The 19670-nt window shown below is 36.9% G+C and overlaps 3 protein-coding genes across 5 annotated transcripts; all 3 read left to right on the plus strand.

Annotated features, from left to right (window-relative positions):
• Positions 1–371: 371 nt before the first annotated feature.
• LOC132170624 (protein phosphatase 1 regulatory inhibitor subunit PPP1R8 homolog) lies at positions 372–2697 on the plus strand. Its single transcript, XM_059581670.1, has 2 exons — positions 372–1276; positions 1723–2697. Exons 1-2 carry the CDS (start codon positions 876–878, stop codon positions 2522–2524), a joined length of 1203 nt encoding a protein of 400 aa, XP_059437653.1. The 5' UTR covers positions 372–875; the 3' UTR covers positions 2525–2697.
• A 2432-nt stretch (positions 2698–5129) lies between these two features.
• On the plus strand, positions 5130–11691 carry LOC132168683 (BTB/POZ domain-containing protein At5g47800). Of its 3 annotated transcripts, XM_059579697.1 has the most exons (7): positions 5130–5487; positions 8674–8840; positions 8953–9022; positions 9241–9645; positions 9755–10495; positions 10796–11359; positions 11532–11691. In XM_059579697.1, the coding sequence occupies exons 2-6, from the start codon at positions 8782–8784 to the stop codon at positions 11321–11323; spliced, it is 1803 nt and encodes a 600-aa protein (XP_059435680.1). In that variant the 5' UTR covers positions 5130–5487; positions 8674–8781; the 3' UTR covers positions 11324–11359; positions 11532–11691. The 3 variants fall into 3 exon arrangements, with proteins under 3 accessions (XP_059435680.1, XP_059435679.1, XP_059435681.1); XM_059579696.1 differs by lacking the exon at positions 11532–11691 and having other exon boundaries at positions 10796–11468; XM_059579698.1 differs by lacking the exon at positions 11532–11691 and having other exon boundaries at positions 9247–9645; positions 10796–11468.
• Positions 11692–12111: 420 nt separating this feature from the next.
• Positions 12112–19615, plus strand: LOC132168684 (calcineurin B-like protein 3). Its single transcript, XM_059579699.1, has 9 exons — positions 12112–12406; positions 15349–15503; positions 16001–16083; positions 16253–16312; positions 16764–16872; positions 17211–17263; positions 18025–18105; positions 18541–18653; positions 18933–19615. Exons 2-9 carry the CDS (start codon positions 15380–15382, stop codon positions 18988–18990), a joined length of 681 nt encoding a protein of 226 aa, XP_059435682.1. The 5' UTR covers positions 12112–12406; positions 15349–15379; the 3' UTR covers positions 18991–19615.
• The last annotated feature ends 55 nt before the right edge of the window (positions 19616–19670 follow it).

The following is a 19670-nucleotide window of genomic DNA, read 5'->3' on the forward strand; positions in this document are numbered from 1 at the left end:
CTGTAAAGGTTTGTTTAATTCATTTTGAGCACAAATTGAGCTTTAAATTCATTATTAAATTTAATTATATGTTCAAATTTGGTTAGCTTATTTCTCAATCAAGCTTGAGTTTGGCCGTGAAATGCTTAATTAAAAAAATTTTAGTTCTTACATTACATACATACAAAAATAACATATCAATTTAATACACTAAATTTTTTTAAAAAAAAAAATCCTTCAACCCAAAAACTTCCTCCAAAACCTATGCGTGCGTGTGAGTGCACACGCGTGTGTTGAGCTCCACGAGAAGGATTTTTGAGTGGGTCCCTCCTTTCCTATGTTATCCTTTTCCCGTTCCGTTCCCCTTTGACAAAAAAAAAAAAAAGGAAAAAGATTCTTTAGACCGGGAGCCAATAATCTCTCTCTCTTCGTGTCTCTCCCAAATCCTAAGCGCAGAGGAGCCTGTTAACCCCAGCAACCCTAATTAGACTTTAATCTGAGCAAATCTTTTTTTTTTTTTTTTGTTTCTTTTTGAAATGGGTTATTTTAGCTTTACCCTCTGTTACATTTTATAATCAATCATGTTCTTCAGGCTAAGCTTAAATTTTTTAACTTTAGGGTTTTAGGTTGGGTGGGTTTGTGCGAGATTGAATCTTCGGGGAGTTTTTTTTTTTTTTTTTTTTTTTCAAGTGTTTTAGATGCTAATGCTAAAATTGTATCTGAGCATTAGGGTTGGGATCGTCGAAGGGTTCGTAAAGGCATAGGTGTGAAGCATTTGCAAAATTGAATCTCTGGGTAGGGTTTTGTAGTGTGTGTTCAATGCTAATGCTAAAATTGCATCTGGGCTGAACTAATTTCGTATATCAGATAATTGATTAGGGGAAATAGAAAGAGCTATGTATGGAAGAGCTGGTCTTGATCGGTTCAAGAAAGCTCAATCCTTGGAACCATTCTCAGTGGCTCCCAACAATTCAGCTCCCAAAACCAATACCCAGTTGGCCCCAAAGGCCTCACAGCAGCACCAGGAAGTCCATGTTTCTCAAGAGGTGGGGCAGACCCAGCCGGTGACTCAGGTGGGAGGTGGTCAATCGACTTGGCAACCTCCCGAGTGGGCCATTGAGCCTCGGCCGGGGGTTTACTATCTTGAGGTCTTGAAGGACGGAGAGGTTCTCGATAAGATCATTCTCGATAGGCGAAGAAACATCTTTGGGAGACAGTTTCCAACTTGTGATTTTGTGCTTGAACATAACTCAGTTTCACGCCAGCACGCTGCGGTCATTCCTCACAAGAATGGAAGGTTGGTTGTCTCTCAATCTTCATCTTGATATTATTGTTTTTGTATGTGGTTACATGTTATATGTTTCTTTTATTAAAAGCAAGATATTGGCTTGTTTTGGGATAGTGCGGCTGAAGTTTTGTTTCATTTATTTGATGTTGGTTGATCAATTTAAAATTCATAATCTGCTAGAGAAAAGAACGTACTGTTTGATCTAGAGCTTACAGGTGGATGTTTTTATTGTCATCTGTACTAGAACAGAAATGTTTGTTCTATGAGGTTCAACATTATTGGTTTTGCGTTTTGTTGATGCCCCACTGGGCTATAAGTGCGTCTGAGGTGAAACATTTGATTTATGCTTGTAAAGACATGGAGATGATTGCTTCTTACTTCCTGAATTTAATTCAGTTTTGTTAAGTTTGGAAGTTTCTTTTCTTATTTCTATGGCATTCATGTATTTTCTACAGCATTTATGTGATGGATTTGGGATCTGCTCATGGTACCTTTGTTGCAAACGAACGATTGACTAAAGACAGCCCTGTTGAACTTGAAGTTGGGCAATCTTTGCGGTTTGCAGCATCAACAAGAACTTATATCTTGAGAAAGAATGAAGCAGCTCTTTTTCCTCGGCCTCCTCTGCCTGCAGAGATTGATTTGCAGCCACCTCCTGATCCGTCTGATGAAGAAGCTGTTGTGGCTTATAACACACTTGTAAATCGTTATGGTCTGAGCAAACCTGACCGAGTGCCTAAATTGACCGAGTCTGGTCGCTCTAAAGGTGGAAGAGATAACAGCCAGCAGTCAGAGAGGCTTGCTAAGAGACTAAAAAAGCTAAGAGTGTCCTTCAGGGATCAATTTGGGGGAGAGTTGGTCGAAGTTGTTGGGGTTTCAGATGGTGCGGATGTAGAAACAGAACCTGGTCCATTAGGTGTCAAAGAAGGAAGTCTTGTTGGGAAATACGAGCACCTTGTACAGGTTACAGTGATACCCAAAGGAAAGCAGCAGTCCTCTGCGAAGGAAGACACTACTACTTCCCAAAAAGGTGTGACTGATAAACTGCAGGAAGTCTTAAACAGGGTCAAAACCACTCCAAAAAGTGGGATTTATGATGATCTCTATGGGGAATCATTTTCTGTCAAAGTGGGTTCTTCCTGGGCATACCCTGATGGTAAACCGGCTTATCCAACAAAAGACACCCATGGGAAGATGTCGAGTGGAAACTCAAGTAATGTTGATGATGTGAGTGATGATGATTTATTTGGTGACTAGCTGAAGTGAACAGAATAGGATGTGGAAGGATTTGTGTTATCGTCCTGTTTTGTGGGCTTTTGATAATATGATTGAGAGTTGAGAAGCAGCAGTCCTTTTTGGAAATTTTGTGAGCTTCCTTTGTAATGGGCCGATATTATATGTTGTAATACATCAACAATTTTTAGTTGTAATTGCATGCCTCAACAAGGGTCTTTATAATCTCCAATTCAGTTATAACCCATACCAGGGCAGAGGGGAATTTAGTTTTTGTTGTTTTTAAGCTCATCTTTTTGTTACGCTTTTGTTGTTGTAACAGCAATGAAGCTCATGGTGATAGGCTGTGCATACATACTGGCACAGTGGCACTGCTACTGGGTTGGTAACTAGTTTATCTTGATTCTTACCCAGGATTATTGTGTGCCCCTGTTTCTTAGTTTATCTTTTACGACTAAGAAACAGACAAGGAACATTATAGCACAATTACTATAAGAACAAAAATGATCACTATAGCAATTGCCAATCAAGTTGGAGAGACGACCGAGCACTCTGTCACCTCTTCCCTTCTGGATGAGGATCAAGGCCTCGTACTTTCTTTTAAAAGAGGTCCTCGCCTTTTTCTTCTCTTCTCTCCCTAGTCCCTCCGTTGACAGACATTCTCACACTGGTCCAATGTTTGGACCACTTCTCAAAACTGCTATTTCTCGTGGCCCTTTTCTCGGCCTTTGGGCCAATTAAGTCTTGTGTTTTCTAAAACGCTCGTGTTTTTTTCAATTTCCATGTGTAGCAACATGTCAGCAATTTGCCATTTTGGCAGCAAACATGTCATAGGCTCATAGCCCATAGTCCATGTGTTGTGTGTTATGTGGTTGAAGCTTGTTGCAAATGCATTTCCTTATATACAATACTTAATTAATAATAAGCTCTTTAGCAGGCTAGGTATATGTGGTGGACTCGATTTTATAACGTTTACATAATTATTATATTAATTAAATGTTTGTAAGAATAGCATTACTCACTAACAAAATATTAGATGAGCAATGTTACATACTATACTCACATTCCACTTGTATTTTATTGGGTTGTTGTGATAGTGTTCATCTGCTTTCATTAAAAAAAAAAAAATTAATAGTTAATAAACACTATCACATCAACTTAATAGATTGTAAGTGTAATATTTAGCATTCTTTGTATTAGATTACCAATGCATTGGATAGCTTCATACAAATTAATGGAGAGAAGCACCTTGAAGACACGTACAAGGCTATTATACGTACATTGGTGTAAAATATACGACCCTATCTAAGCGGTGCACGAATCACGATTATGTAACATTGACTTAAAAGGGGGACCCAAAGGGTCTAGAAGAATAAGAGAGGTTAAGACGCAAAAACCACTTTATTTATGTCATTAAGTAGTTGCTGCATCATGTTTCAATAAAGTAGCAAATGCATCAGAACAAAATACTTAATCATTTATGTAATAAGGTTGCTTATCATGGGAGAGGTTGTCTGAATCCTTCTTGTTCTTATAATTCAGACGGGATTTGAACAACCTCTCACATAAGCAACCTTGTAGCATGACATCCAAATCTAATTAAGAAAGGCACATGATTGGCTTTTTCCCAAGATTAGTTTAGATAACAAAATCTAATTAAGAAACTGGATCGATGGAAAGTAATTAAGGCTGATGATGATGATCATGTTATTAATTAAGATCATCGTCATAACATAATTGGGTTGGACATGCAGCTGGGATTAATGCAGAATATAGCTTTAAGCTAATACTGGTTAAAGCTATGGGATAAAAGCCTCTCAACGTACAGCTAGCTCGCGCATTCCCTTCAAATGAAGGGACTGAACTGAAGGGATGGGTGGCCCAGGTGGGCCTTCTTTCTCCTTCTCCTTGTAAATAAAATAAAATAAAATCATGTGGGACCGGACATGGACATCCCGATCAAAAACAAAAGAAAAGAAAAAATCAAAACGAGAAAAGACTGATACACGTGTGAGTGTGCACACGAACAGAATACAGAAAGATAGAAGCCAACACGCATGAAATTTTGCGAAACACACAGGGACAGGAAGAGAAATACTTGTCTGTGTTTGGCCTCCAAAACAACCAACAAAGAAGCCAGATAGATCCCATCAGGATGATGTAACAAACGGTAGAGGACAAGACACGTGGCCGACATGCAGATCAAGAAGAGCCAACAGGGAGCTGTAGAAGAAGAATATACCAAAAGATAGTGGGGGGAAGCATGATGGGGTATGCAGAGGGGATCTTTCAAAATTGGTCCCATGATAAGCTTCTTTAGGGTAGGAGCACTCCCAAGGCCTGCCCACTTGCCATTGTATGCTTTTTTTCTGAATTCAATCATAGAGCACAAATTTCAAGCTCTTGGGGGAAAAGAGGGAGAGAGAGAGAGATAGAAAGCATAGTCTTCTCGCTTTTTCCATTCCATTTCTTTTTTCGGTTCAAGCAGCTTATCATAATATGCTTTTGATATATTACCATGTTGACTAATACCAACCAACCACTCTTTCTCTCTCTCTCTCTCTCTCTCTCTCTCACTCCAATACTCTTGGTGATCAGACACCGCGGGAAGGGAAGGGAGGGGAGGGGAGGGGAGGGGGGTCCTCCTTTTTTATTTAGTTGGTGTGTCTCACTAGCGGATTTTAACAGAAACCCCCATAGGCCATATTAACCCTCTCTCTCTCTCTCTCTCTCTCTCTCTCTGAGGATTATATGCATGAAATCTATATATTTCACGTGCCATATATACATATATATGCATCTCATCTTCATGGATACCACTACTGATGCATGTATGTATGTTTCTGATCAAGCAGAAAGCTGTGGTCTCTCTCATCTTCAACTTTGTGCTGTCACTTGGAGCTCAAAGCCTATATTTTGCAGCTTTTCAATTGTAAATTAATGGTGCTTCTTTCTTGGAAGCAAACAACATCCATCAGATATTTGTGGTACGTTGATCTCTTCCCGGCCATCTCCCCCTTTTGAGTTTTTTTTTTTTTTGAGTTGTGGTCAAGGTATTTTCCAGTTTCCAGTATTATATTTTTATGTATATATATATAGTGCTAACTCTGTTAATGGTATGGTGGAGGGGGATGATTTTTGATTGAAAAAAAATTTAGTTGTCATTGTTGTATCCCACTTGATGAAAACCAACCCAAAACTCAAGGTGCTTTTTCATTCTCTTATACAGATGATGAAGATTGATCTGCCATACTTTGCTAGCGGATAAGATAATGCATGTAGAAAAAGAAACTGCACTGTAGCCGTTAAATAAAAAACTCCAAAGGAATATGGACAAAAAGAAAGCAATAAAACCCTTATTAGAAAGTTGTTAATTATCAATCTCAAAAAGAGAATGTTAACACATATAAATAGCCTAAATATATACCAATATATATTGTGAATGGCATATATGCAATCATCCAAGTATATATAAGGACCAATTTCATTATATATAATTATGTTATTCAGCGATCAGCTAGACTGACACAAAGCAAACCATGATTCCCTGATTTTTCATGTGAATTCATGGTGCTGCAGCATTGGATCTGGTAAAGCTACCTTTTGAAACAAAGTGTGGCTTGGAAGGCTTGTGCTATTTCCTGCTCAGAAGGAAAAACCTCTAAGGGCTTTTCCCAATCTGATAAAAAAAGGTGTTGGCACTGTGCCACATTAGCACTGTGCTTCTCTCTTTACCACCATTTGTCTGCGAAAGCAGAGACCACACTAGCTAGGTTTGATTTTCAACCAATAAGTAATGCATGATAAAGGCGCATGGACCAACATCAACATTATCCCTCACTACTGTAGAACAATTCAAGATTCTTCTTTTTTATTCCCCCTTCTTTTGATGGGTTGAGAAAAGTCTTCATTTATTTATTTTTTTTTTTTTTTAAGAAATTAGAACTTTTTAGAAGTATGCTTGGCCGGGGTGCTCATGTAAGTAAGATGCTAAATCTCAAATATATATGCTTGAGCATCTATATATGAATATAGTTTCATATATGCTAAATTTGAGATAACTTCAGGGAATAATTCATTCGGTTGGAAACCACGCTTAATAAAGCATAAGGTCATTATAGTACAAATATCCCTTTCTTTTCTTCCTTAACCTGAACCAATTAGTTATTAAAAAAAATTATGAGATATTTATGCAAAAATATAATTGATCTATTTTGTTAACATTCACATAAGGGGATTAATGTTAACCATTAATATTCATGCCAAGTAGTGATTTAACACTAAAACGGTATGGAGTTTGAATCTAATTTTCGCAATTCACTTCCTATTTTAATTGAACATGTGTTGGGCTTTATTTATTGAGGGACAATGAGAAACTGTTAGAACATAAACTAAATTATTAAAAATTCAGCCATTTCCATTTACTTAGTAATTCTACATGCTTAAGAAAAACAGAAAGTAATTTTACATACTATACCTCAATTTCACTTTCATCCCATTAGGCTGATGTGATATTATACTCATAAATCTTTGTATATCGACTCAGTAAAATGGAAGTGAGATAAGGACGTAATATATATGTAGCATTTACTCTTCATGTCTTAAAATAAATGGTAATTTACTGTGGAATGATACACTTAAGAATTCTTCACATTAATAAATCGTATCATAGCATATATAGTCGATGTGGACTGATCATTTTCCCACCTAACCCCATGATCATATATGTCTCCAACTTGATCATTCTACTTCCTAACTTGGAAGATATTGATTAGAAAGAGCTAGCAGTGCATCTTACTCACATTCTTATGATAATTAGCATTATTATCTGTGAAGTGTGTTATATATATCATCACCTGTTGTTTCAGAAGCTTAAACCGATAAAAAATGATAAATTTAATCACTTAATTAACAATATTTTAACGACGTCGTTTGCCAAAATTTATCTAATGTATAATAAGGGAATCCTTGATCAGGTTGTGATCAGTTATAGATAAGAAAAATTACCTAGTGTCAGGAACATCCGATCCTGAGGCTATAATGTGAGGCAGTGAGAGAGGCGTGCGTTCACATCTTCTTAATGAATTTCAACCACTTCATTAACTTTTAAAGTAACTTCCAAAAACACTAAAGTGGAGACAAATTTGCATGACTTGTAGAAAAGGTCTGAAAGGCTCAGTGGCACAATGCCATTTTGCCTCTTAATTTGACACTCTTTGTGTCATAAATTTGTTGCAACGCATGCATATATATATATCACAGCAAAAAATTGGTTTTGTTTTGTTTTCTTCTAATTTCTAGGCGTAACTTCCTTCTATAAATTAAAGGGATTGTGGGGTTACGTACAGAAAATGAGGATGTGGTTGGACGCAAGGTGATCAGGTGAGTAGTGAAATATTTCCATGTCCATTACACCTTTACTGCAGAAGAAGCTCTAGAACCAACCTGTCTTTCATGATCGCTTTGCTTCTCCTCCCTCCTCTGATCCATTTTTCTTAATTTTATGATCTCTTATTATTTTTGCCAAATCTTTGGGCCGAATGATGATGGACTTTATTCATTCAATCATATATGCATCTTTCACTCTTGAGCTGTTGCAGCTTCTAAATCACCATTTGCTCACAATTCAACACTTTTTTTTTCCAGTTGATTTTTATTTTTAAATTTTACATTAATTTCTCCTATACAACCTTCTTTGACTTTGTTTGAATATATTTTGTTGGCCTAATTTATTTTTATTTTTTTGTATAGTTTGATATTATTCTGTAATAGTTTACATTAATTCTCTTATTATATATATATATATATATATATTTCCTATTCTAACCGGCCTGATTCAGCTACTAGCTAGCTAGGCTGACTTGTGTATTATTGCTTAGATACTGTATTGTTTTTCTTCCTTATCTCCATTTCATTAATTACTATTATGTTGGAATAAAACAAATTGGTAAAGCTGACTTGAACAGCAATAAAGCTGACTTGTGAGTAAATATTTCAAGTGCGTTTCTTTCCAATGTATTTATTTCTCTGAATATGATATAAGTGCTTTGATTATTTTTGTGAATCATGTGTCCACTTAATTCCATGCATGCATTCATTGCATGCACATTTGTACTTGATTGCTTCTTAATTTCTCTAATTAATTCTCTTTTTACCCTTTTTTTCTTCTCTAGATTCTGGATTTCAGTGGGCAATCATCTGGAAAGGGAACATTCCAATGTTATATATGAAGGAAGGACTGATCGAGATCTTTTGACAGAAAAGAAAACACCATAACAAAAATGAAGTTTATGAAACTTGGGTCGAGGCCAGACACGTTTTACACAGAAGAAGCTACCAGGTGTTTTCATCATCATCATCCACTTAATTAATTAATTGTAATGAGATTTCTGCATTTAGATATGTGTTGCGTTTTGGGGGCTTAAACTAATAAATTTGTTCAACAAATGCAGGACAATGGTTTCAGATTTACCTAGCGACATCATTGTACAGATTAATGACATCAGTTATCTTCTCCATAAGGTATACGATGATTTAGTACTTGTGTTGTTTGCTGATGCAATCTCAATGTTGTGTTTCTTCCTGCATGCTTCCCATTTGGACTCAGATTCATGCAGCATATTAATTAGATGATGAGGGGTTGAAAAATTAAAGAAAGGAAGCATTTCAATTCTTCTAATTTGAAGACACTTCTTCTGGATCACTGTTACTTAGATCCTTGTTAATTCTGCTGTTCTTAGCTGCAGTTTCCTCTTCTTCCAAAGTGCGGCCTCTTGCAGCGTCTTTTCTCTGATGCTGGCAATTCCGAGAATGTTACAATTGAGCTTCATGATCTTCCCGGAGGCGAAGATGCTTTTGAAGTGTGTGCTAAATATTGCTATGGAATTACTATTGATATCAGCGCACACAACTTTGTATCAGCATTCTGTGCTGCCAAGTTCCTTAGAATGACTGAATCGGTAGAGAAGGGAAACTTTGTTGTAAAACTTGAAGCCTTTTTCATGTCATGCATTCTGGAGGGTTGGAAGGACTCTGTAATCGCACTCCAGAGCACATCAAAGTTACCCGAGTGGTCTGAGACTTATGGAATCACCAGAAAGTGCATCGATTCCATTGTTGAGAAAATCCTCACCCCGCCAGCAAAGGTGAAGAATTTTACTTTCTTTCTTTTCTATTAGATTAAGCTTTTGGGATACACGGGGAGCTTATTTTAGATGTAAATGTTTGATTAAAACTGATGATGAGTTTGTGCAGGTCACATGGTCCTACACTTACACTAGACCCGGTTACTCCAAGAAACACCACCACTCTGTGCCGAAGGATTGGTGGACGGAGGACTTATCTGATCTTGACATAGACCTGTTCCGGTGTATGATTACTGCCATCAGATCGACATACATGTTGCCACCACAGCTTATTGGCGAAGCTTTGCATGTCTATGCCTGCCGTTGGCTACCAGACACCACAAAGAGTAGACCTCTACAGAGTTCAGTGCCTCAAGCTCAAGACTTTAAGGATAAGAATCGACGAATTCTTGAAGTTATAGTGAGCATGATTCCTGGAGATCGAGGATCGGTTTCAGTTGGGTTTTTGCTGAGGCTTCTAAGCATAGCGAATTACGTAGGAGCCTCTCCCGTGACAAAGACAGAGCTAATAAGGAGATCTAGTCTGCAATTTGAGGAGGCAACAGTTACTGACTTGCTCTTTCCCTTGCACTCAACCTCTGAAGCCCACTCTTACGATATTGACTTGGTTGTGGCTGTCTTAGAAAGTTTAGTGGTGCTATGGAGGAGACAATCTCCTTCTCCTGCAGAAAACAGCCACTTTTTGGGATCCATTATCAAGGTTGGGAAGCTCGTTGATTCTTACCTTGAAGTGGTTGCAAAGGATGCCAACATGCCGGTATCCAAATTAGTTTCTCTAGCTGAAGCGTTACCGGATATTGCTCGCCCAGAACACGATTCCCTTTACAAGGCAATCAACATTTATCTTAAGGTAACTTACTAATTCAAATTCTATCTCCCACCCAGTTTATCTCCATTTCAATCAAAATATTTCATCGGTTGTCAGATATTAATTAATTAATTTAGCTTAAGTTTTTGGGAGAATAAGCTAAGTGAAGGATTGATGAAAGCCAATTTTCCATGTACTTCGAAATTATTTAAAGGTGTTAGATGCAGGGCCAAACATATTATTGTGTCGTGTCTGTGAGCATTAATAATGAATGCGATATAAGCAGGAAGAAAGTGAATTTCATTCCTTGCACATTCACAATGTGTCTCAATTGATAAACAGGAGCATCCTGACCTGAGCAAGGGAGACAAAAAGCGCCTCTGCCGGAGTCTAGACTGCCAAAAGTTATCTCCGGTGGTACGTGCTCATGCTGTGAAAAATGAACGGCTACCATTGAGAACGGTCGTGCAAGTCCTGTTTTTTGAACAAGAGAGAGGTTCCAAGGAAACCACCCACAAGCTAGCGCTGCCACCCCCGGAGCTAATCTCTAAAGGAAAGCAGGCACCCAGTACTGTAAGAGAAGATCAGTATAAGCAGCTAAAGCTGGGTTCAGATGAAAAGTTTAGTAGAGGAAGAACCGCCATTCCCGGAGCAGGTGAAAAAGATCAACATAAAAGTAAGAGATCAGATGGGAAACTGCCAGTAGCATTGGAAAGAAAGTTGGTCATTGGAGAAATTGAGGAAGTGGAGTCAGAGAAGGGGAAGGAGATTAGAGAGGAAGGAATGTCTCGGAGCAAGTTGGATCCTAAGAAGATCATACCAAAGGGAAGTAGATCAGACCATAGCCGTGATAAAGGCAGAGACAGATAGGAAAGAAAGACGCTCCCTTTTCTCATTGAACTTGCTGTAATTGCCTTTTCATGTTTTGCTTTTGAACTGTTTATAAGCTCTTTGCATCATTTTGTGTCCGTGTAGAAAGTTCTTATCATTAGTTGGAGAATATGCTGTTTTTTTTTTTTTCATCTATCAGAGGCTACATATATATACTGCAACCTAATGGACGAATTCAATCTCTCAGGAAAAAGAAGAAAAATAGACGAATTCAATTTCCATTGGATGGCCCCATTGGGAAATACCAAGTACACCTTTCACGCGTGACATATACCACTCCAAAAGGTGGCGGCTTGAATTTCATAATTTAGATGAGTGTAATGATATTGATATGAGAGTTTGCTCGAGTCATCACCTATTTGGTAGTGTTTGGATAGCCTAAAGCGGGCTGCCTAAACATGTTAGGTCAAAAAACTTCTCATACGGACCTATTGAATTTGCACCAACAAAAATATAAGATTTTAAAAAATTTGTACAGCATATGTCACATCAGCCTAGGCAACCTAGGTAGAACTGGTTCAATCTCCTTTTGGTCGAAAATTTTAACAGACAAAGAAAAGGGTCTCAGTGGCTTAAATTCTACTACTAAAAACTTAGGTGGCTAATGAGCTTCCCGAACCAAGAAGCAAACTTTATTTGACCCAACTCCAAACCTTATGCAGATAATGTGAAGGGGATGGCAATACCACCTAACTCCAATGGTCTCAATACCACGTGATCATTGGACCTACCAAGTAAGAGCCACGCGTATGAAAATGAAACACTTGGTTGGGAAATATGGTTTGGCGCTTTGCCTTCCAAATTTAGGTAGCTACTGCGGAACTCAAAAACACCCAGATTTCATTTTTAATTTATAATCAATCACAATCATGAACCTGCTTAAACAGATCGAATAAAACCCCACCTCGATGGTAGTAGTAAATTTTCTTTTTCTTTGAAAACACAAAAGAAAGAAGAGTAATGATTAGTTAGACATGTCTCAGAATTTTGACTCGCCCCCTTCCTCCTCCTCGTCGCGTTGGTGGTTATCTCTTCGTTCATCTTCTTGGTCTTTCTGAAAAGGTAAGCCCCTTTTGCCCTTTATATCCATCTCTGCACTTCCATCTCTTTGATTCTTGTTATTATTCATTGAAACTATATTTGTTTCTGAAATTAATTAACAGAAAATCCCCAATCTTTTTTGTGGGTTCTGTTTAATCTGTCGTGGGTCTTATCCTTGCGTGGTTTGTGTCGCAATTTTGGTTTTTAATGGTGGCATTGGACCGGAAAGTTTAGGTTTTTTAAATTGGCATCTGTAATATTTCTGTTCGTGCATTGCCATCATTGACTATGGTACTGATGGCGTTCGGTTAGTTTGCCTTTTGCGTTTTGCCTCTGATATCTGTTTATTAATCACTAATTCAATTATAGGGTTGATTTCAAGGCAACTGTTTTCAGGCTAAGTTTCTGTTTTTTAATAGCTTGCGATTGGCCTTTCTTAATATATGCATTTTAGGTAATGCCACCCAGGTATTTGTGGGTTATAATGCAAATGAATCCCCAAAAGATGCACCTGATTTAGCAAACTTTGTTGGTCATAAAAAAATAAATAGTACTTGGGACGGGATTAATTTTAAGCCTTTAGCATCCAAGGCTTAAAGCTCTTTGTCACAGTGAGCTGTTAGTGTTGATGGTATTAAATAACTGTAGATAGATATGGGTTGCCTGCTGCCCATTACATTCATGCATAAAGATTTAGTCTCCTGTCCTGCTGCCCCAATCTGTAGTAAGTGCTTTGGCTGCGGATGGTTGCAATTATCCCTTTATTTGCAATATAAATATACATAGGTTTAGTTTTGCCAACAGTTCATATATTGTTTGTATGGCGTATGCTGTTTTTGTTGCTGAGAAGACAGAATGAGTAAAGGAATATTGGGGGAGTTGTAGTGATCTAGGGTACCAATGAAGTAAGATCCAGATGTTTCCTTTTCTTTATTAATTTGCATGGCGACAAAGAAACAGATTGTTTTCCTTGTCAAATGGATTATCGAACCAATTCTTGATATGGCCACGTAATTATGCTTTGGGTTTATATGATGTACGGGCATCTGTCGTATTACATTTATGCATTGGTTGTTGCCAAGAGGACAGTATAAAAGGAAAAAAGTGTTAAATTGCTTACAACAGTCCACGGTGCGAATGATGTAAGATCCGTATGTTTATCTTCTTTCTATTAGTTTACTTTGCGACAAAAGGGTCAGATTGTTTTCCTCTGTCAATCCAGTTATTGATTTGCTAAAATGGCTACCAGCACGATGCATATATTCTTAGTTTTATCAATCGTACGTGGCATTTCTCGTACTGCACATATGCTTCCTTTGTTGCTGAGAAGATGGAGGAAAGAAAAAGCAGATTGGATTCCTTTGTCGCATGTCAAAATGGGGATATCGAGTCCATCATTTACACTTACAGTTTCTCTATTGGTGTTTATATCATTGTATTAATGATTGGTTGTTGCCAAGAAGATGGAGAAAAAACAACAAAATTTTTGGACTCTTATAACTATCAGGATATTTTAAAGAATTGGTTTGATTTGATGTTTCTTTTCTTATTTGAATCCACATGGGTGAGAAAGAAAATAGATTGGATTGCTTTCTTCCACATTAGCTTACACCACACGAATATGGTTATTTTTATAAATGGTATGAGGCATTTATCATTTTCATTTCTGCTTTGTGTGGCGAGAAGGCAGAAGTAAAGGAAAAAAAAAGGTTTTGGATTCTTACAAAAGTCCAAGGTTTCTTCTCCTTATATATATATATATGGACACACACATACAGTACGTATGTACGTACGTACATATATAGCAGCATCAATGACCACTTTGAAGTCCCACCCAACATGCAACAAAGGCAGTCAATGGCATAGCAATGATTCAGAATGTATTCAGTGATATTGGGCTCAGCTTGTTTCCAATATTCTTTTGACAGCCATTATAATTGACTGCCTTTTTCCATTTCCATGCACCATATTTATTTGTCTCTCTAGATACCATGCACCTGAAAGTGTTGAACTGGAGCTTATAGTTTTCCTGAAGTTATTCCCAGCATAACAATGTTCTCATAATTTTGGTAACCATTGATCTCCTGCCTTTGCGAGCATGCTACACTTTTTTTCTGGTATCTTAGCGATTCATTTGGGTGCATTTATAATGCAATCAATGTTTTTGGGTAGCCAATTCCATCTGCTTATTATTGCTGGATGTCTGATGTGAATTTTTTTTTTTTTGCCAAAAGCTGCCAAAATGATAGCTTTACTAGATTTTGACAATTTTGGAAAGTTTTAAAATGAATATTTTGTAGTTTACTTGTTTGGTAATATTTTTTTTCATTTGAAGTAATTTCATTTACTTTTGGTTTTTTGAAAACTTGAAGCAATATTGGCAAATTTTAATGCATAAAGTTTGTGATTATGCATATCCTTTATCTGAAAGGACGTCATCGAATTTGCACAGTTTAGTTTAGAACAATAAAGACGTGTTATAGATTTTTTTTTTCTTTTCAGATGAATACATGTGTTATAGAATTTAATATCTTGGACATTTTTTTTTTCCTTTTCTTTGTCCAATGTGCTTCTTGGTTACTTGCTTATTTTCAGTTAAAGTCACCTTTATGCTTTATTGTCACTTGAATCAAACTAGCTTGACTGGTAAAACATCAATTTGTCATAAATCACCTTCACGCTTTGATGTGCGACAATATACTCTAACGGTCCTGTGTGTTTTGGGGTACATTTTGAAATATGGAAAATGATCATCTTTTGCAAGTTTAGGCAAGGGTAAACCAACTGTTATAAGCATTGTAGAAAGTTCATATCTTTTTATTTGGTGTGCACTTTGTTTCCTTGACCACTCGCTATCAAGACCTAGGTCAGCTGGAGAATTTATTGTTCCTTTCAATTTATCACGAGTATGTGGGTTTCTCTTAGCTTGGTTGTAGGTTTCAAGAATTTTTCCTTGTGCACAGGTATGGAGTGTTTTGACGTCTTGAAAAGATCATGGTGCAGTGCCTAGACGGATTAAAGCATTTGTGGGCTGCTGTTGTTAATTGTTGTGATACTGATTTGTATAACCAACCCAAGGGTCTTCAAGATCCAGAAGCTCTTGCAAGAGAGACAGTCTGTATGTTACCTTCTTTGTTAAACTTTCCAGTTCTAGATGTCACGAAGCCTGTCTGGGAACATTATGTGATGGGAAAGCCATTGGCTTGTTGTCTCTTTCAATTATATTGTTAATTTTGAACAGTTGATATTATTTTACAAATTCCAATTTAACGACAGAAAGGATGTTACCTAGGTCTCCTAAATAGGTACATCATCAAGAGTTTCCAAATTCTTTTTCCCTTCATCAGTGGAGAATTTTTCAAAATAGATCTTAAAACTAAGGATGGAGGTGTTTTGCTTCTCTATTTTCTACATGCTGCAACAATACCCAAGGGGCACATGTAGGTCCTCATGGTTGATGTGATGACTATCTGATATCCCAAATGGTTTTGAACACCACGTAACTGGGTTTTCCAATATTTCTTCTGGGCTTGTTAGTTTTATCTTTACACTTTAGGAGTAGTATAAGCATCCAGAGCATGCAAAGATATTTAATTCATGTTACTTCAAATGCAGTTAGTGTTAGTGAGATAGAAGCGCTGTACGAACTGTTTAAGAAGATTAGCAGTGCTGTAATTGATGACGGGCTGATCAATAAGGTACTAGAGTCATAGCATTCACCGTTGTTCTATTTATATCTTAATTTAATTATATTGCTTGCACTTTCAAACTGAAAGTGACTTTGTTTTAATTTATTTCAATGTAATGACTTGACTCTCCTTTTGAATAAGAAAAATAATCCCGTTTTGGTTGTCTTTAATGTTCCAGGAAGAATTTCAACTGGCATTGTTCAAGACAAACAAAAAAGAGAGCTTATTTGCTGACCGGGTATTCCTTTTTGTATCAACTCTTCACTTTTTGTTGGCTTGGTTTTGATGTGCTTTTTCCTCCGATATTTTAGCATTCTACATATTTTCTCTTGGTAGATGTGAAATTATTTTGCTTGCATTCTGTCTCATTTAGATCTGTTGGCATGTCTATGGTTAAAATTTCTAGCCATAGGTTCAATCACCTTTTTATGGCTTGAACCTTTTGGACCCATTTTGCAATGTTACCCAATGAGATTTATACACAGTGCTTATTTTGTCTCTGTTGGCTGGCTGGCCTAAGCTTAGATGGTTTTCTTACACTAATTGACTTTTTTTTTTTTTTTTTTTTTTTTTTTATCCCTGAGCTCATGCATTAACGAGTTGAATTCCTTTATGAACACTCACATATACATTCATGACTTCAATATAGTCTTTGTGCTAATTATAACCATCTTTTTCAAATTTTATAGGTATTTGATTTGTTTGATACGAAGCACAATGGGATACTAGATTTTGAAGAGTTTGCACGTGCTCTCTCTGTCTTTCACCCCAATGCACCAATTGATGATAAGATCGAATGTAAGTATCAGCTAGTATTTAGAAATTGTCAATCCATCGAAGTACCTTAATCTAGTAGAAAAAAGGGGAGCTGTAGCGTGTATATAACTCTTGCTTTATGCCTTCATCATTTATAGTGGGGATTTGAGGTGGTTAGAAGGGAAAGAGAGACTAGTTTATCTATGGTAATGGCTTGGTTCTTCAGTGTTATTTTTTCTCCATGGTTTTAGCCCTTTGACTCTCCTGATGATTGCATAGTGATGTACAGACACACACACACACACACGCGCGTCACTCACTCACATGGACACACATCTATGATTGCATGGTGGGGATGCCTAACTTTTCTCTTCTCGCAGTTTCATTCCAATTGTATGATCTCAAACAGCAAGGGTTCATCGAGAGACAGGAGGTATTGCTATCCTAATTTCTGTTGAGTGAATATATCATATTTTGTCAACTATCATTGTGGTGGATGTACGTGCAGAAGGAGTGAGGAGTTCATAGATCATCTTCTGCTTCAATGTAAAGTGAGGAGAGATTTATGGGTTTCAATTCTTCCTTTTTTTGGTAGAGTGGGTCATGCCTAAAAGGGTGACAGAGTTGGCTAGTTGGAGAGGTGAGGTGGGGGCACCATAACATTTTAGAAGTTTGGAGGATGGTACCTCTGTGTTTAATGTGGAGCATTTAAAGAGAGCGGAACACAATGAGCTTTGGAAATTGTGAGACTTTGGTGGTAGAGCTTAAGATTGCTTTGTTCAAATCCCTTTATACTTGGATTGTTGCGTATAATAGTCCTTGCTTTTCTAGTTTCTTGGAATTTTTGGGCTTTTGTTCTTCTTTTTCTCCCTAATAGGGGGTCTCTCTTGTATAGTTTTTGTGTAATTGGGTTAAGCCTCGCTGCGCTTCCAAATGAGATCGAGTTACTAATAAAAAATATTAAAAAAAAAAATTGCTTTCACCCTTTCTTTTGCTGTTTCCAGTTCATAAATTGCTTTTACCTCAACATTTTGGACTGGTGTAAAAGTTTATTAATGATGCTTTTACTTCACTTGAATCTCATACATGGCCACAACTTTAGTTTTTTGCTACTGTCTCTTTGAAGAAAAAGAAAAAAAAAAGCTTCAGGGATGCATCTAAAGGAAGTTGGTTGCTGTACATTTTAATGAATAGGTAAAGCAAATGGTGGTGGCCACACTTGCTGAATCTGGTATGAATCTTTCGGATGACGTGATAGAAAGTATCATTGACAAGGTACTTATTTTTATTGATTCAGTTCACATGTCAGGTCTTAATGATATTGATCATTGCTATACATTGTCGTAATTCGGTTCTTTTTGTTTTGACTAATTGGTCATTTTCAATTTATACGTTTCGTGTCAGAGTTATTTTCTGCATCATGTATGGCAATTCAATGTTTTTCTGCTCTTTCTGTTTAGTGTTGAGCAGAAGCCAATCTTAACAACATATCATAGAAGCTAGGGGTAGGAACAGTAGGATTTCATTGTTATAAAAATGGATTATTGAAAGAATAAAACAGTATTTGGATATTTCCCGTAGCGCACAATATTATGCAATGAATTAAATGCTCAATATTATGCAATAACCTATGTTGAGGTAATACTTTATGTAAAAATGTTGCATTTGTAATCCTCACACCATATATATAATTGTTTTTGGTTTTTTTAGACCTTTGAGGAAGCTGATACTAAACATGATGGAAAAATTGACAAGGAAGAGTGGCGAAGCCTTGTTTTGCGACATCCATCCCTTTTGAAGAATATGACTCTTCAATATCTCAAGTGAGTTAGTTATTATTGCTCTATCTTCCCAGCACATATGAGAATCACTTAATAGGTAATGGATGATAGAAGTTCCACTAATAGTATTTCTTGTTGAAAATCGATATATGGTGTCTCCTTTTGAAATCTGTTATAAGGCGTTTTTCCCTCTTATTATATTTTAGAAGGTTTGTAATGTTGAGCTTATACTGATGGGAATTTTCTAGAGATTGGAAATCATAAATGATTCAAGAATTCAAACTCTTGCTTCTAACATTCGTCCTGTTTTTTCTTGGGCAGAGACATCACCACCACATTTCCGAGTTTTGTTTTTCACTCGCAAGTCGATGATACCTAAGTTTCAAGCCTACAACAAGTTGATAGTCGAGAGCGGGAAGAGCTTGTTTTTTCTTTTACTGTCAATATGGCTTTTTCTGCGCAAAGGTTCATCGAGTAGAGAGGATATTGATTATTTTTTCACATTTTCATTGAACAGAAGTTCGTCTCCCTTTTCAGATAGAACTTTTTAGCCTGAACAAATGGGTTTCAGTTATTTGTTTGTTGGTTGGTATGATTGTTTCTTTTTCTTGTTTTGGTTCACTAGAAGTAAGAGGAGAAAGGAATCCAGTGGCATTTCATCATACTTGTAATCAATCAAGTTTTTGTGCGGCTAGCATTCTGTTCATTTGCCTCAGTAGGTTGATAAATTGGGAAAGTACACGGCATGCCTGCAAATGAGGTGAACTAGAAGCAGATATGTTGGAACAAACTGGACATTGTGGCATTGGCTTCCCTAGTGTTTTTTGTACAACTTTCTTCTCTAGTAAAAATGGAATTGCTTTTTCCCCTTTAATTGTGTGTAACCCCTGGCAGTCAGTTGGTGGTTCGTGTATATATGCACGGTATCATTTCTGCAAAGATGTAAAGCTATTTCTGCAGATTAGCTTGGATGATGCAATGAAATACAAGTGTTGTTGCATGTATTTACTGTTTACAGTTGAAGCACTCTGTTATCTTCTGTGTATGTTATAACCATGA

This window comes from Corylus avellana, chromosome ca2 (genome assembly GCF_901000735.1).
Source record: "Corylus avellana chromosome ca2, CavTom2PMs-1.0".
NCBI classification, from domain to species: domain Eukaryota; kingdom Viridiplantae; phylum Streptophyta; class Magnoliopsida; order Fagales; family Betulaceae; genus Corylus; species Corylus avellana.

Coding starts and splice junctions, on each gene's coding strand:
- LOC132170624 (XM_059581670.1), top strand. CDS start 876: ATGTATGGAAGAGCTGGTCTTGATCGGTTCAAGAAAGCTCAATCCTTG. Junction 1,277..1,722: donor ATTCCTCACAAGAATGGAAG/GTTGGTTGTCTC, acceptor TATTTTCTACAG/CATTTATGTGATGGATTTGG.
- LOC132168683 (XM_059579697.1), top strand. CDS start 8,782: ATGAAGTTTATGAAACTTGGGTCGAGGCCAGACACGTTTTACACAGAA. Junction 8,841..8,952: donor TACACAGAAGAAGCTACCAG/GTGTTTTCATCA, acceptor CAACAAATGCAG/GACAATGGTTTCAGATTTAC. Junction 9,023..9,240: donor TCAGTTATCTTCTCCATAAG/GTATACGATGAT, acceptor TGCTGTTCTTAG/CTGCAGTTTCCTCTTCTTCC.
- LOC132168684 (XM_059579699.1), top strand. CDS start 15,380: ATGGTGCAGTGCCTAGACGGATTAAAGCATTTGTGGGCTGCTGTTGTT. Junction 16,313..16,763: donor AGAGCTTATTTGCTGACCGG/GTATTCCTTTTT, acceptor CAAATTTTATAG/GTATTTGATTTGTTTGATAC. Junction 18,654..18,932: donor ATGACTCTTCAATATCTCAA/GTGAGTTAGTTA, acceptor TTTCTTGGGCAG/AGACATCACCACCACATTTC.